The sequence below is a fragment of the Ambystoma mexicanum genome, chromosome 5p (assembly GCF_040938575.1).
Source record: "Ambystoma mexicanum isolate Mex_15411 chromosome 5p, UKY_AmexF1_1, whole genome shotgun sequence".
NCBI classification, from domain to species: Eukaryota; Metazoa; Chordata; class Amphibia; order Caudata; family Ambystomatidae; genus Ambystoma; species Ambystoma mexicanum.
Genome location: NC_090930.1, coordinates 496,824,940 through 496,841,842, shown reverse-complemented (window position 1 = coordinate 496,841,842; position 16,903 = coordinate 496,824,940). Strand labels below are relative to the sequence as shown.

General features: G+C 47.0%; 1 protein-coding gene across 1 annotated transcript in view; it reads right to left on the bottom strand.

The window, feature by feature from the left end:
* Positions 1 to 288: 288 nt before the first annotated feature.
* The window catches only part of TENT5D (terminal nucleotidyltransferase 5D), a 340,303-nt gene continuing 323,688 nt past the window's right edge, over positions 289 to 16,903 (bottom strand). The window contains 2 exon segments of the mRNA XM_069612908.1: positions 289 to 382; positions 385 to 1,540. Of these exon segments, the coding sequence (XP_069469009.1) occupies positions 317 to 382; positions 385 to 1,521 (1,203 nt within the window). The 5' untranslated portion in view covers positions 1,522 to 1,540 and the 3' untranslated portion in view covers positions 289 to 316.

Sequence of the window (16,903 nt, the reverse complement as noted above, 5' to 3'; positions counted from 1 at the left end):
AAAACAGAACAAAGAACAACCATTCCTGGTACAGTGATACCTCACAATGAGCCATTACTCTTGAGATCAAAGGAGTACACTGTACAATGCCATCACAGCGAAGCTCTGTGAAAAACCGGCCTATTAATAATACAGTAGCACACAGCTCTAACAATTGTAAACAACATTACTTGAAAGGCAATTATTTCCTAGATGCAATACAGAGGTTTGCATGATCTGAAAGATGATTTCAAACTAGACACTGGTGAAAGATGTTGAACAACAATGAAGTTCATGAATGACAGTGAATTTGCCAAATGTTGCTTTGCTGGGGTGTTTATTTTAGGTGTTCATCATGTTCTGTTTCTAAACGAGCCCACTCTGCATATGAATGTGAAGTGGGTATGGCTGGAAGAAGAAGGCCGGCTGTCCTTGAGCAATGTAGTAATTGCTGAAGTTATTGTCACTAACATATGGAGCAGGCTGGTAGTAGCATGTGACATTTGCTGTATTTGGAATTATGTTTTGCTCTCCAAGCACTTTGAGAGCCAAAATTGTAATCATGTTCAAAGACTGTCTTCGCTCATGGCCCATTAGGCAAACAGTGCTCTCATTTACTACTCCACGCAAAGTCATAAGGTAGTCATACTTGCTTGTCTCTTCACCAATGAAATGGTTCCGTAGATAAGACTCAATCTTTCTCTGCTGCTCGTTCACATCAGGGAAGTCGATGAAGAATCGAGAGCACATGTAGCGCTCAAGAGATTTGATTTCAGTTGCACTTGTAGGCTTGAAGTCTCGAACAAGAAGGTTGCTGTATTTCAGGAGGCCTCCGCCTCTGATTTCTTCTGGATTTCTGGTTGCAATTAGTTTATATCGCAGATGATCCATTGCTTCCTTGAAGTCCCCATACATGCTTTCTGCCACAACAGTAGGGTGGGAGTCTTTTGCCAATATGCCATCTTTGTCCTTGTAAATGATAAGCATTGAATCCAGTATTATCTGAAAGGAATCAACACTAAACTCAAATTGCCGTCTAAGAGAATTGACAAATTTTAGTTCCACATTCTTTCCACTGTTGTTTGACAATGAAATGAGGCTCCATCGATCATGGTCTGTGGAAACCTTGACCATCTTCTGCACATATGCTTCTTTCATAGTAAGAGCAGTGATCTTTTCCTTATTGACACACTTTGGCAGGAAGTCTAGAAGACAATCCAAAACAATCTCTTTGACAATCTGAAACTCCCGTTCCCCTGGGAGTTCAACACCAAAGATGATGTCAAGATCTTTGCAGCTTGTTCCATTTTGCTTTACAAGGATATGACTAGCGGTGGAGCCATTCAAGCGAATGTCTCGAACTTTAATATTTTTTTGCAAGAGCTGTTCTTTAACAACATGAATAATATCCTTTGGCTTTACTTCCAGAGTTGGGAAGTTGCCTCTTCCATGTATGGGAATTACTTCAGTTAATACTTGATCCAAAATCCTAATTTGATCCCATGTAAGATTACTGAATCTGCAATTTGAACTTTCAGTCATTGTGGAATCAGTTGATTGGCTGTATAAATCAAAACAGGAAGAGAGGTTAGTACTACATGAGGACAAGTGTAGAGGATTTCACATCATGCAGTTGATCTATTTTAATACAGAGTAATTTTCTTGTTTTACGGATTTTATGTCACACTAAAATGTTAACGTGCTTACCAACCTGAACTTTTAAATGAAGTTAACAGGATTAATTTGCGCATTCTTTCCAAGATACTATGAACAATATTTATATTCAAGTGTCAGAACCACGGAATACAAAGGAAATTAAATAATTACAATAAAAACATACATTTATAGAAAAGACCTTTAATAACATGTGAACGGTGGACGTAAGAAACATATACTAGTGACTAGAAATGTAAACATTCTATTTGTTGGCATTCATTTCACGTTCCAGTTGTATTTTTTCAAAGATGACTTAATGTAACGATGACTTACATTTGGAAAGTACATTACAGATAAAACAGTAAAGGCCCACTATAAAGGAAAATACTGTTGTAGATCTCTAAAAGCTAGTGAAAAATGGGCATACCATGAAACAGGACATATATAGTAGCCTTGACAAATCACTGCACTATTATTAAATTGCAAGATCTGCAGTCAAGAACAGAATATTGATACATAACATGCTTTTTAAATCAAAGATAGACATTCTCTGTTTAACAGAGACCTGGATCACAGAGAACATTAATGATTCATTCTTGGATCTTGTTCCATCGACACGACATACAGAATCATGGTCAAATCACGACCAAATAACTTAGGTGGTGGTTTGGCAATTATTTATGAAGCAGGCCTAGAAATAACAGCTGTTCCAGAAATGCCCTTACCTACAGAGACACTGCGACCCTTAAGTTACAGCTAGGAAATAACTTTCTAAAGATGATGTTTGGCCCAAAAACAATCTTTTATTAATAATCTTGTAGATAATATCACATCTTTTATCAATGGTCATTTTCAAGTTATTGTCCTTGATGAGCTGAATTATCGGTGTGAACTGCAGTCACATTGCGACATGACGGATCTGTTAGGGTCTTTGATGACTTTGGGTTTACGGCAAACATTTCATAGCCCGACTCAAAGGTGGCCATACTTTAGACCAGATCTTCACATCTGTCGCCTATTTAGAAACTTCAGCGTTCATCACATCGCCCTTTTCTCCTTATTGTGTAAGTTTATTACATTATTCCTTTTAGCTTTCGAGCTAATCATGCCAATGATGAACACACCTAAAACGCTGACTGATGGTTCCCTCACAGTCCTGGAAATGCTTTGCTAGAAAATCTGTGAACAAAACACTATCAGTAATATCTGTCATATCTCCTATCAAAATGACCCAGAGATCTTTCTAGCCTGTATAAAGAAATGTCTTAGCGAGCTAGTTGACAATGCTGCGTCAAGCAAACAATCTAAAAGTCCCTTGAAACCTCTCAGTAAAGGCCGGTTCTTGACAAACCTAAATCAAGTACGACAGGAAAACAGGAATCTATAGAGAAAAAGGAGATGGCCATATGATTCAAAGCTAGAAATATTTTGAAAACAACAGCAACATGTCTATAAGTGTGAGATCCGTCAAGCTAAGAAGAAAAATGTTGCATACAAGATAGAGAACTCTTAAAATGTGTTGAAAGAACTTTCCAAAATTCTTAAGGAACTGAGTAAACCCTCTGTGAGTCAAGGGTGTACATGCCTTATTTGTATTCATTTATATAATGATGCAGGTAATTCCATCTCAGAAAGGGTGGTCTGATAAGAACCCCCCTCCTTTCATTAAGGTCTATGACATGCCCTGTTTCATCAGCCTCCTGACCTGCAGCCTACGCTCTCCAGTGGCACAGAACAGGTTCAAATGTCACAGGTGCACCCTTGACAGCTGCTGTGACATCCAAGCCACTTCAGCAGAGAGGCTGCATTAAAAATCTGCACCTCTGTTCCAGAACCACAAAATTATGACAAATGATTATCTTAGTTTCAGATTACTCTTTAATCATGAACAATACCTAAGTTGGGGTATGGTGACTGGAATTATATATTCACATAATAGTTAAAGCCACATCTTATTTGAATCATACACATGTTAACACTGTAAGCCCAGGTCAACTGTGGAAGGGTTGTGTGTATTCTAGCCAGACAGCATGTCACTGCTCAGCCAGCAGGACAAGAGACTGAAAGACTAACCCTTTCCTTTTATCTTTTGTGAGGTTGGGTAACACCTTTCTCCAGCAGAACAGCCCCTCAGAAGTTGTGCTGGGAAACAGGAGTCTAAGGGCACGTCCTAAACAAAAGGACTAGCCTCACACCAGGGTGTTGCATATCAAAGGGCCTGTGATGCTATGGGCCTGAGAAGAGGGTGGATTTTGTGTAGTCAGCGGGAATTCAGCACAGTTGGTGAAGGATTCTTGTTTTTCTTTGTACCCCTTCCCGTCTCCTTAACTTCCTTTAGTACAAAGCACTTTGGGTATGATGCTAAAAGGTAACGGCCAGGAGCCACAAGGAAAGGAATTGGTTCCCTGTGGTATTTTATCAATAAAAAAGGGGGTTTCCCACCCTTCTTTGATCCATTCCTGCAGATTGAAAGAGGAGTTAACTTTGGAACTCTTTTTGGGAGAGTTGGTCTTTCCAGAGCTCCCCACCAGTGAGGTGAAGATTGAGGGTTTCAAGGCAGAGGCAAGCTCTGCTCCCTATCTGGTCCCAGGACACATTGGGGGTGATATGTTGCTGGAGCAAAACTTGCTTCTTTGCCAGCTACACTGGTACCCAGGATCTCAATGAAGGTGAAGAACCTCTGCAGTTGTTTGCCGGTCCAAGGGTTGGGAGATGGAGAATAAGAACTCATCTTGTCCCTGAGCCCCTGGACTGGGACTAACAGCAACCTCAGAAGCCAAACAGCTCACTTCTTTCACTTTTACTGTGTCCAACAGCATCAAATTATCATTGATCGCATATGAACGCATTCAAACCAATATAACCTGTTGTGCTGCCTTGGTACATCTTTGATCGATGGGAAACGTCATTGCATACTCAAACCAGCCGCTGCCGCACTATTCCTCTGCTGGAAGCAGACTCGCACCGCTGCAGAAAGATTTTGAACCTCTGCATCTCGACCAAGCATCTTGAGTCACCAGCATCTTCATCTACTACAAGTGATCAAATATCGAACCAACCACGGTGGCCCCATTGGCCTGCTTCATTGGAATGGTGCATCTAACCACAATGAGCCACCCTTCGAACCAGATTCAACACATGCTGCCCATCTGGATCACTGTGACTTTCCACATACAAACCTGGTACGACTCGCAAGCCCAACGATAAGAAACCTGGTTCAATGCTGTTGAACTGCCAAGAACTGATTAAGGTATAGGAAGAAGGACCCAGCACCCCTGGTTCATTTGTCAGGGCCCTAGAGACTGGCCTAGCTCCTTTTGCACCTTTTACACCAAGAAGCATATCATTTTTAAACACTGTGGCATTTTTGTCTTTTACCCTCCCTGCTAAGTATTAAAAGTGCATGCACTTTTACATTCTTAATTTATCTTGTCTTCCTTTACAGGGGGGGGTATATAACCTTGATTGAACATTCCATTGTTTTGGACTGTTGTGTTATTGCGGTTTGTGTTGCTACTGTTGCACATTGACACCTCTCATAACAGTATAGCCTTCCCTTGGCCCACATTAACACAAAAGACGAAGGATGCATATCTTACCTCTGCTTGTTTCACCTTTATGATTGGGATCACTCTTGTTCTGTGGAAGTGTGAGGGCTAAGTAAGTAGTTTAGGCACTACTCATGCCTGTACTCCTGTGGGGTGAAACTAATTGTGTCACATACTTTGAAGCAGAGCATACTCCTATCCCTTCACAACTTATGGTAGACAACCAAGCTGCATTCATTGTTCATAGAACAGAAAAAAAGAGCTGATCTGTCACAGAATAAGTCCACTCTTCAGCGGATCAGGAGTACTGCACGTTTTAAGCACTCCTAAACACATGTTTTATTGTTTTAGAATGATTGAGGATTATACACATCGTCTAGCATCCTCTAACTGTTCTGGCTGCCCACTGGGTACGGAAACTCCTAAGGTGACTAAGAATATTTCCCACTAGTTATAAAACCAAATCACTCTTTATTTAACTTGTCTTTGAGACTCTGTGGGCCTCATTACAACTTGTGCGGAATGGGTTTAACGGCACCTGTAATGGTGCCGGCGCCGTTAAACCCACTCTGCACTATTACGAGGTTGCCTCGCGGGACCAGCTCTGGACGTCTGGTTTTTCCAGACGTCCATAGCGGGTCCCGTGAGGGGACCAGGGAGCTAACAACGGGCCCGTTCGTAATGGGCCTGTTGTTAGCTCCCTCCCCATTCCCATTGAGCGCTATGAGGGCTCAATGGGAATGGGGAAGGACAGGGCCCGGGTTCCCTGAAGGAGCAAATACCAGGCCCTCCATACTCGGAATCGCCCGGTATTTCCCCATTCAGGGAACCCGGACCCGGACACAATTTTGGAGGCAGCCATGCCCTTATTTAGGGCATGGCTGCCTCCAAAGTCGTAATGAGGTCCTGTATGTTTTCATCAGCATGCAAACAAGTAGTAGAATCACCAGTGTTACAAAAGGCCTCCTTGGATGCATCGGGTGCCAGTAACTTTTGCCCATTCTCTCTGCTGGCTTATATAGGAAAATAGCCTGAATTATTAAAATTCACAACATATGGGGGACACAAATCTACTTGATCTGCTCATTTTGGCTTCAGACAGGCACGGAGCACAGAACAACAACAGCTGCCCTTGATGAGCTATGAGAGTTGGTCAATAAGGGTGATCAGGAGTGATACTGTTGCTGGATCTGTTGGCACTGTTCAACTCTGTGGACTACCAAATTCTAATAACTAGATAATTCAAGGAGAAGCATACACTCTGTCTCAACCAATCAATCACAATAAATACAATTAGGCACTTTTTCATCAAAACCGATTCCAAAACTTCTGGGACCTCATCATGAGTTGGGCGGTATCCTGGCAGTTATTGCGCTGGGATATCGGCTTATGCAATTAGCATTACCGCATCTCAGTCTGGCACAATTTGCGCCAGATCTCTAGTTGCGGTGGCTCTGTTAGTCCCCATTTGTCATGAGTCCATTGGAATTTGTCAGGTTTTTCTGCATCATTACCGCCGACAGTGCCGAAAATGGGCAGAAAACTGGAGACTTACCTGCAGCTCAGAGCTGGAAGTAAATCCCCAGCTTTCCGCCCAAACTCGAGATTGGGTCGAGCAGTAATGCAGCGGTAATAGCATTACCGCCACATTTTTGCCGCTCCGCCCAACTCTTGATGAGGCCCACAGTGTGCCACAGGGATCAGCACTGTGCCTCCTTGTTATTAAACCTCTATGTAGATATCCTTTGAAAGAACTAATCCATAAATCAAGCTTTTCATATTTGCACAAGTATTGGATCAATGCGAATGATTTAAAATGGAACCTGTGCAAGGCATATGATCTGTTAGCTAATACAGCTGCAAATCCATAGAATCCTTCCTTTTGGCCGATTAGTTCAGGCAGTGGCCTACACCAAGGAAAGCAGCACTGGCTCCCTGTCCAGAGGAAAATCTATCTATCTATCTATCTATCTATCTATCTATCTATCTATCTATCTATCTATCTATCTATCTATCTATCTATCTATCTATCTATTTTTTGTATAGCGCCACACACCCTGAGGCCTCAGAGCGCTGACAAGACAAAACAGGACAATGAAACATACAGCAGTAGATGGTGACAAGCCTAAACCACTTTAGGCTTTACCTTTGTCAAAAATGTGGGTCTTCAGACTCCCTCTGAAAAGGGATAGAGATGGTGTTGCCCTCAGCAAAATGGGTAGTGAATTCCACATTCCTCTGGCCCAGACATTAAAGCTTATACCTCCAAGTTTTTTAAGCTTAAAGCGTGGGAAACCCAGGACTTCATTTTTATTTGATAGAAGGGCTCGTGTTACAGGTGTCTTTTGAATGCGAGAGCATAGATACAAAGGGACATTTCCAGACAGGCACTTATGCACAAGTGAGATCGTCTGTATTCTTTGCTCTACAGAGAGCCATTGTATTTTTCAGCATGCCTCTGAGACAAGCGCTCGCTTCCTGAGCCCACATACTGCACAAACGGCTCCATTCTGTACAGTTTTCAGTTTCTTTATGTTGGCCTGAGAGATGTGAACAGCAAGCTATTGCAGTAGTCGAGCTTTGCGTTAGTAGTCACGGAGGCCACCATTGCCCTGTTCTGCTCATATAGGTATGGTCTTATCTGCCTCAGCAATTTATTCATGTATGTCCAGGATGATTTACTATGAGCAACATGTTTATTCTAAGTGAGTTTTGAGTCTAAGTAGACTCCCAGGGTTTTGACGTGCTGGGCAAAAGAAATGTTATTACCTGCAATCACAAAGTGGCTATATTGAGAGTGCATTTTCTTTAGCCTGGTACCAGTTCTGATAATCAGTAGCTCGGTCTTCTCGTTATTGAGGGCTAACGAGTTTGGGACATCCAGGACTGAATTGCTGAGAAGATTGTGTTGACTCTTTTCACGTATGTGTAATATACCCCGGAGAGTTCAATGAGAATCTGTGTGTTGTCTCTTAGTTCGCGAATCATACTCCCAGATTTTCCAGCAGATCACATAGGGACCTGGTGTATATATTAAACAACAGGGGAGAGGGGCAGGAGCCCTGCGGCACATCACAGGTCAGGAATGTGAGAGTAGCCTGACTGTTATTTTTGGTGACTCTTGCTGGTCTTGGACCAAGAAGCGATTTGAACTATTTTGCAGTGGTGTCAGAGCATTTCCCTACAGAGACCAGGCGGTTGATCATTAGTTCATGATCCACCAGGTCAAAAGCGGCTGATAGGTCGAGCAAGAGGAGTAAAACAGTCTGACCTTCATCAATGATTTTTACGATATTTGATTTAAGGTCCAGCAGTGCCTTTTCAGTCCCAAGTTTATAATGAAAACCGGATTGGCTGAGCTCCAGTATTTTGTGTTGCTCTGTAAACCCACAGTATTGATGGTATGCTATTTTGTCAAGGATTTACAGCAGAAATGGCATGTTCGTTATAGGTCGGAAATTGGTGGCTACATTGGGGTCTAAGTTCTCCTTTTTCAATAGCGTTTGAATCCAAACTTCCAGCAGGCAAGTAGGAACCTTTGCTTTGGAGAAAGACATGTTAATCATTTTAGTCACCCATGGCAGCAGTGGAGGAAGGCAGTCTTTGAACAGTGTGGCAGGAAAAATGTCTCCTTTGCAACTTATTGGTTTCAGAGCTTGCACAAAGATTTTAACCTCCATCTCTGATACCTCCTTAAAGGTAAAGGATGTCATAAGGCCGGAGGATTCTTCCATGACCGTCATAGGTTGAGGATCATTGACTTGTTTCCCCAGTATTAGGACACTTTTTGCGATGGCGTCTTGGTGACAGCTCACTTTCTCTGAGAATTAATTTTGGATGTTCTGGCACCAGTTCTTAGACACCGTAAGGCTAACATTTGTGGTTTTCCCCGCTAGTTCATGAAGGATGGAAAAGAGCTCACGTGAGCTAGATGTGGCAGTGGTAATTTCGGTCATTAAAGTTTGTTTGGCTCTTAGAATTTCCTCCTTATAGTTTTAAACAGCCGTTTTGTATGCTGTATGTTTGGCGGCACAGGAATTATTTTTCCAGCTCTGTTTGACTTTGCATTCGTTTTTTTTCCTTCGATTGATTATCTCAGAGTTGAATTAGTATTTATGCTTTGACACTTTTCTGGACCTGATAGGCCGTAGCGGGCCATGGTATCAAAGACACTATTAGTAGTAGCTCTGAACAGTTTGCTAAGGTCTTCTAGGGGCATGTCATTGGGCGTACTGGCTAGTTGAGGAAGCACCAGGGAGGAGAACATTGCAGGGGTTCCACTCCTGGTATTTATCATTATGACAGGTTCAGTGGCCTCTGAGGGTGAGGGCCTGGAGGGTGCGGCAGAGGGAGATTGAAAAGAATACATGAGAGGTCGGAATAGGGTCTTGCATCCACCTTGATAGGTGAGATGGTGATGTTTCTGGTTACTATCTGTCCACCCCTGTGTGTTGGAGACTTAACATTTTGTGAGAAAACAGGTGCATTCAGCAGTGATGCTGTATCCTGGTCCAGGGGTTTGTATATGGTGGATGTCGCATGAATGCTAAGTTTGATCCTCATGTCATTTTCAGATGGTCTTTGTAAATCAGAGTGAATCCCCCCCTTTTAGATCCACAACGGTCCACTCGTAGGATGTTATATCAATCCGAAGTGGCCGTGAGGGCTGTGTGAGTTGCCGCCTCCTGGAGCCAGGTTGCTGTAATAACAAATATGTCTACCTGAGACTCCATGACACAGTCTGCGATTTCAGCAGCATGACAGACTAGTGATCTAGTATTAAGAAGTGCAATTTTCAGGAGAACTTGGGGTATAGGTTTGGAGTGAGCATTAGGAGAAGTCTTGGGAACCGCTGACGTTTGTAATGCTGTTTTGGATAATCGTTTTTTTAATAAATATAAATATTTTGCAACGCAATGAGCCTAGTACACAAATCATTGCCAGGCAGCCCCTCCTGTTTCCTCCTACCTAAAGTACCAGGTCTACTATCCTCGTCGCCCTCTTAGATCGCAACTTGATAGACTAATTGAAGTACCCAAATGCAGAAATGAAAAGATTTGAGGGTGTTCTTTTGCTTTTCTTAAAGTCTCACATCATATTGGTATCAATCACGAACTTGCATAGGGTGAACGTGTGTGCTTTCCTCTGTGCTTTATAAAACCTCACACACATACAATATGCCCAGACAATGCATTTCTTTTACAACATGGTGAGCTACAAAAGATCCTAACTAAAAGAATTAAATATGCATATAGAAACATCATGTAAAAGGCCATGTTCAAACTCGTGTCAATTAAGCTAATTCTCAATTTCTAACTGAATGTGACACAAGTAGATAAAATAAAACAAGACCCAATAGTAAAAATGAGATGAGAAAACATGGAGAGGCATACAAACCTCTATCTAGATTTCCCATAGGAAGAGCACGTTTGGACTTTTGGGGTGGCTTACAGCTGGTACTCTTTGATGAATCTGCACAGAACTTAAAAATAGATAGGCGACACTGAACAATTTGTGCAGGTTTGTATAAAAGCGGGCAACACGATAGAGGGGTCCCAACATGCATACTTCCGCATTCATTTTGCCGTTAACAAATTGTTAGCACCTACAGCCTGAACCGCTGAATGGATTTGCATCAAATCTTTGCGAGGAGTGGGTGCGCCTGGTTTGAAAAGTGTGCTTCTGCCAATCTGGTGAAAATCCATCCAGAAGCTTCTTTTAAAAGTGCCCAAAAGTAGGAGAAACACACTTGATATATGGGGCTGCCTGAATAGTCTGCTGACCTATACGTGGACTATTCGTCCTCCCCTTGCTGTATTTAGGTTCGGGTATGTGAAAACTCTTCCAGGGGATCTGGGTTGGGGCTTGCGGTCCATGTAAGGGAAAACCTGATTGGCTAGTGGAGTGCTATGCATGACAACATACCTACTGCCTGCAGGGACACAAGGCTTGCAGGCCCTCATATTCCACACTGTCCCACATGGGGACCTGCAGGACCCTTGGAGGCACAAGGCAGCAAATCAGCATGGCATATAGGAGGCCATGAACGCATCTATTTAGATGTCCTTCTCATTTTCTTTTATGAGCCATGCAGAGGTGGGACTCGGGGAGGGTAGAATTAATCAATGTCCCTGCCTGCTACATATTTCATCGGGAGGGAGGATGAACCAGTACTGAGCCTGAGTGGAACCGAGGGACAGAATGGAAAAAGGTATGTGTAAACATAACAAAAACCTGCTTGTGTGCATTCTTCAGTGTTGTGTGTGCATGTGTATGTGTGGGAGGGTGCGGGGGGGCTGGGGCAGGCACAGACAAAATTAAAATGTATTTGACAGAAGAAATAAAGGCTTATATTTGACACTGGATGCACGACAAATTTGCAAAGTAATCATGGCACAACCAGCATTAGAAAACCTTTACAATGGAAATACGGGGACAAGGCCGGGAAGAGGGCTCTGAGGCAACACGCTTGTCTTGGAAGCTAGATAACGCCAGCCAGCAAAGGTTTGAATCCTGGCCCCATGCTTAAAGGTTGGACTACAGCATGAACCACGATATAAAAACCCACATTTTTTTTTATATTGTATGCAGCCCACATACTAATGGGCTTTTACAGTGGCAACAACAGAATGAATGTATACTTTTACAGTGGCATAAAAGCATTTAATGGGAACTGGCAGCATGAAGGTGCGTGTTATAGTAGGTGTGGCGTTGGCCCTTTAAGGGCGCGCACGCGACGGGGTGACGTTCACTACGTCGCGTGCGCTGTTAAATAAACGGGGCGTGTCCGGTGACATCACAACCACCGGGGAGCCCACACGAGAAAGATCGCTGTCTCCGTGTCTCTGTATCACAGGGGGTGGGGGGCTCACGGACGGCGGAGTCCGGACACCACCTACAGTGGCGACGAGTGCCGGTATCACTCCCTGGAACAGGCGGAGATATTCGCTCGTAGCGTAGATGATCCTACATGAGCGCTTCAGCGAATTCTGACCGCGGAGAGGGGAGAGACGCACGCGGCCGGCGGCCATTTTGATGAATAGGCCTCAGATACTCACGGCTTCATAACAAAGCGCCGGTGAGCCATCCGGACATAATTTTTGGACATTCCAGCGGCGGACAGCCACTGGAAACAGCACGTGTCAATTTTAAAATGAATCATTGACATTTTCACTGTTTTTCACCGAGTAGATGGGTGAGACTCCATTGAAAGCCTGCTGAATGCACTCGGGGTCTTCCCCCCTGCTCAATTTTTGGACGCTTCATTGTCCTGCCTGCTGGCTGGAGCGGTACATCCACGAGGGGCGCATATGGAGAGAGGCAGAATTTAAACCGTATCAGGAGGCTGCCTGCTGGTGGTGAGTTGCGGCCCCATTAATCATATCTGGGGTGCCTGTGCGCTATCCACCATTGAGTCAAGCTGCTGCTGCTGCTCCTGCTGCTCAGCCTCGGCCCGCCCTCCTGCTGAAACCACCTGGGTCCCTACAGCCAATGCCTGAGTTTGATACCTCGGGCGCTCCATCAAGCCTGGGACAGAGGTGAAAGATGTGGATGGATAGACTCGAGATGTACTTCAGGGCCACAATGGAGACGAGCAACGACAGTAAGCTGGCCACTCTCCTGTACTCTGCTGGCCCGGCAGTGCATGAGATTTTTCTGTCCCTGCAGCCAGCGGATGGGTCGTTTGCGGCGGAAAAGGATGCAATCCATAATCATTTTCTGCCAATGGCCAATGCAGATTATGAACGTTTTCTCATGGGGACGGCTCGACAGAAGGATGACGAGACTCTAGATGTGTTCTACGGGCGGCTGCGGAGACTGGCGGCGCCATGTGCGTGGAACGACCCTGAAGTCATGATTCGCAATCAACTCATTCAGGGGTGCGCCTCTGGGAAACTGCGGCACCAGATATTGCGCGAGCCGGGTATCACCCTTCCCAGCATCTTAGAACTGGAAAGATTCCACAAAGTGTCTGAACTGCGGGCGACCAGAATGGAAGCTAGTGCCCGCCCAGGCAAGGTGGAGGAAGTCTGCGCGGTCGGAAGAGGCAGTGGAGCGAGGCGCCCCATGAACACCCAGGGCCCGCGCCTGCCTGGGACAACCTCCTTGTGCCCCAAGTGCGGGTACGACCTCCCGCACCCGGCTGAATGCCCTGCGACTGGGGTGAAGTGTGGTAGGTACGGAGGCGTGGACCATTTCGCCAGGATGTGCCAATCTGCAGCTCCTAAGGTAGTGCCTAGGGGGCCTGTTCGAGCCGGTTTCTTCCGCCCCCAGAGGGCATCCAACGTTGCTCAAGTGGACCAGGGTGACAAGGGGGCCCCTCAGGAGGGGGAGGAGGAGGAAGAGGATGATGAAAACATTTTCTTTGTATCCAGTGTGAGCATGCTGAAATCCCGCTCCAAAAGGCAGCCCAGATGCAATGTGCTGGTCAATGGGGACTCTATACCAATGCTAGTAGACACCGGTGCATCCGTGAATGTGATGGCCAGACAGCACTATGACACCATGCAGACCCCGCCCACACTGACCGCGCCAAGGGCACGCATTTTCGCTTTCGGCGGCGACCAGCCCATTCCCTTGGACGGCGTGTTCGTGGCTGAAGTTCAATATGGCGACTCACATATACGGGCCAGGTTCTATGACACGCCGGTGAGCGACAACACACTGCTGTGCTGTGCTGCGGCCGAAGCTCTGGGAATTGTAACATTCGCCTATTCAGTATACCTAGACGACATTCAGGTGCTCCTGGCCAAACACAGCTCCCTGTTCGAAGGCATTGGACAGTTGGTGGGTGAGCCGGTCCGGCTCCACATCGATGAGTCGATCCAACCATTGGCGCTGAAGCACCGGCGAGTTCCTTTTCATCTCAGAGATCTGGTGGATCGAGAGCTGGACAATCTCGTAGGGCTGGACATTATTGAAAAGGTTGAAGGCCCCACCCCATGGGTGTCTCCCATTGTCATCGCACGCAAGCCCAAACAGCCCGACGCGGTGAGGATCTGCGTGGACATGCGCCTCCCCAATAAGGCCATAAAGAGGGAACGGCACTTGACCCCTACCATCGATGACATTATTGCGGAACTGCAAGGGGCGAGGTTCTTTTCCAAACTGGATCTGAGAGCAGGCTATCACCAGGTGGTCCTGCACCCCGAGTCCCGCTACATCACAACGTTTACCACTCATCGAGGTCTTTACCGATATAAGAAGTTGAGTTTTGGGGTGTCTTCCGCGGCAGAGGTGTTCCAAAACATCATAAGAGGAGCACTGGCTGATCTGGATGGAGTCCTTAACATCAGCGACGACATCCTGGTGTATGCCAGGTCAGAGACGGAGCATCTGGCACGCCTGGCCAAGATCTTTGAGCACCTTCGCTAGCTGGGACTTACCCTGCACAAGGACAAGTGCGAGTTCCTGAAAACAACGATCAAGTTTTTTGGATTCGTATTTAAGGCGGATGGGGTGTCGCCGGACCCCCGCAAAGTGAGGGACATAAAGGAGGTGCGTCCGCCAGAAAATGTTGCGGAGGCGAGGAGCTTTTTGGGCATGGTCACTTACTGTGGCCGGTTCATCAGGAATCTGGCGTCCCGTTCAGAGCCGCTGAGATCTCTGACGAAGAAGGATACCGTCTGGCAGTGGGGCCCCCTTGAGCAGGCGGCATTCGATGATATCAGGGGTGCCTTGGCAGCGGACGACACCATGGCGTTCTTCGATCCGAGCCTGCAGACAGAGATCGTAATGGATGCCAGCCCCTATGGCCTGGGGGCAGTGCTTACCCAAGTGGGGAGTGACCAGGAGATTCGACCCATAGCATACGCCAGCAAGGCGCTCTCCGACACCGAGCAAAGATACTCCCAGATTGAGAGGGAAACCCTGGCGGTGCTGTGGGGTTGCAGACATTTTCGCCTCTACATCCTGGGACGCCCCGTGACTGTGGTCACGGACCACAAACCGCTGTTGCCGATCATGGCAGGCTCATCATCCCGTCCACCAGTGAGAATAGAGCGCTGGATGCTCGTCCTGCTCGAGTATGGAGTGTCGTTGACATATCGTCCAGGGGCTAACAACGCGGTGGACTATCTCTCTCGACACCCAAGAGGGGACTCGCAGGAGTCTACGTCGGCTGAAGAGGCCGACGAACATGTCCGCCTGGTCGTGGAAATGGCCACCCCAAACTCCATGCAGGTGGAGGAGCTGGAGCTCGCGTCGAAGAGCGACGAGTGTTTTGCCATCCTGAGGGAAGCAAGCAGCGAGGTGCCTGGAAGACGGTGCTGGAAGCCGTGGAACGCAGGACATGTGAAGCCAGAGTGGCTCTCGAGCAGTTATGGTGAGTGAGAGAAGAACTGACATTCTCGGAGTCGGGGCTGCTACTAAGGGGTGAGAGGATCGTGGTGCCCCAGGCCAAAGTTGCACAGGTCATCGCCCTGGCGCACCAGGGCCACCAAGGGGCGCCCAAAACGAAAGCTTGCCTCCGCCAGAAGGTGTGGTTCCCGGAGCTCGAGCGGAAGGTGGAAGCATTTGTGGCATCTTGCGTATGGTGCCAGGCTGCGGCACCGGCCAAGCGGGAACCGTCCATTGAAACGATGCCAAGAGGGACTAGGCCATGGGAAGTAGTGCACGCAGACTCCGGGTCCACGTCGAGAGGCACTCACTTCCTAGTTGTGGTGGACGAGTGGTCTCGATACCCGGAGGTCGAGTTCATAGAGTCCGTCGCATTTGAGAACGTGGTGGTGGCGCTGGAGAAGATTTTCGCCACCCATGGCCGGCCCTCCGTGCTGTGCTCCGACAACGGGGCACCATTCCAAGGCGAGAGTTTTGCTGAGCTCATGAAGGAGTATGGCATTCAGCACCGGCAGGTAACCCCACATTGGCCCCGGGCCAACGGTGAAGCAGAGCGCATGATGCGCAGCCTTAACAAAGTCTTCAGGATTGCCCACGGAAAAGGCGAGTGCTTGCAGAGGGCACTGTATGTCTTCCTGCGGGGATATCGGACCACGCCCCACTCCTCGACGGGTGTAGCACCGCCAGAGGCTCTCTTCCAACGATGCCCGAGAGACGTTATACCGGAGGTGGGGGACAGGGACCCCGCCGTCATTGCCAATGAACAGGTCGAGGAGGACAGACGAACAAGGACGCAGATGGAAAACATCGGAGAGGCCTGAGACCCCCACACATCGCGCTGGGGGATGAGGTGCTGGTGAGGAATCGCCACCCACAAGGCAAGCTATCCCTCACGTATGAACCCGCCCCCTTGGATGTCGTGGCGGTGAAGGGCTCTATGGTGACAGCCTCTGATGGGACGTCGTCCGTGACTAGGAATGCCTCCTTCTTCAGGAGAATCGGTGACCCGAGAGTGGACAGCCTGGACAACCGAGAGGGTGAGGATGCCTTGGATGAAGGTGGGGGTGAAAGCCCCGCCATGGACTCTCCTGCTCGGGGCAGACCAGGTCAAGAGACACCGGCCAGAGACGTTGGCAGGAGGTACCCCCTGAGAACAGGGCGTGGGAAACCTGCCCCTCTCACAGACTATGTAACGGACTGAGCTGGGGAGGCTGACCTGGGGACAATGGTTAGGCAGTGACAGGCACCCTCGGGGGATCCAGGGTGGCTGTTAATAAATGGGGGTTTTGGTGTGTGCATAGTTGCGTGCTTTATAAATGTGTGATAGTTAGTCCCTCCTGTTTCCAATTTGTTGTTATGGAAAAGGAGGAGTGTGGCCTTGG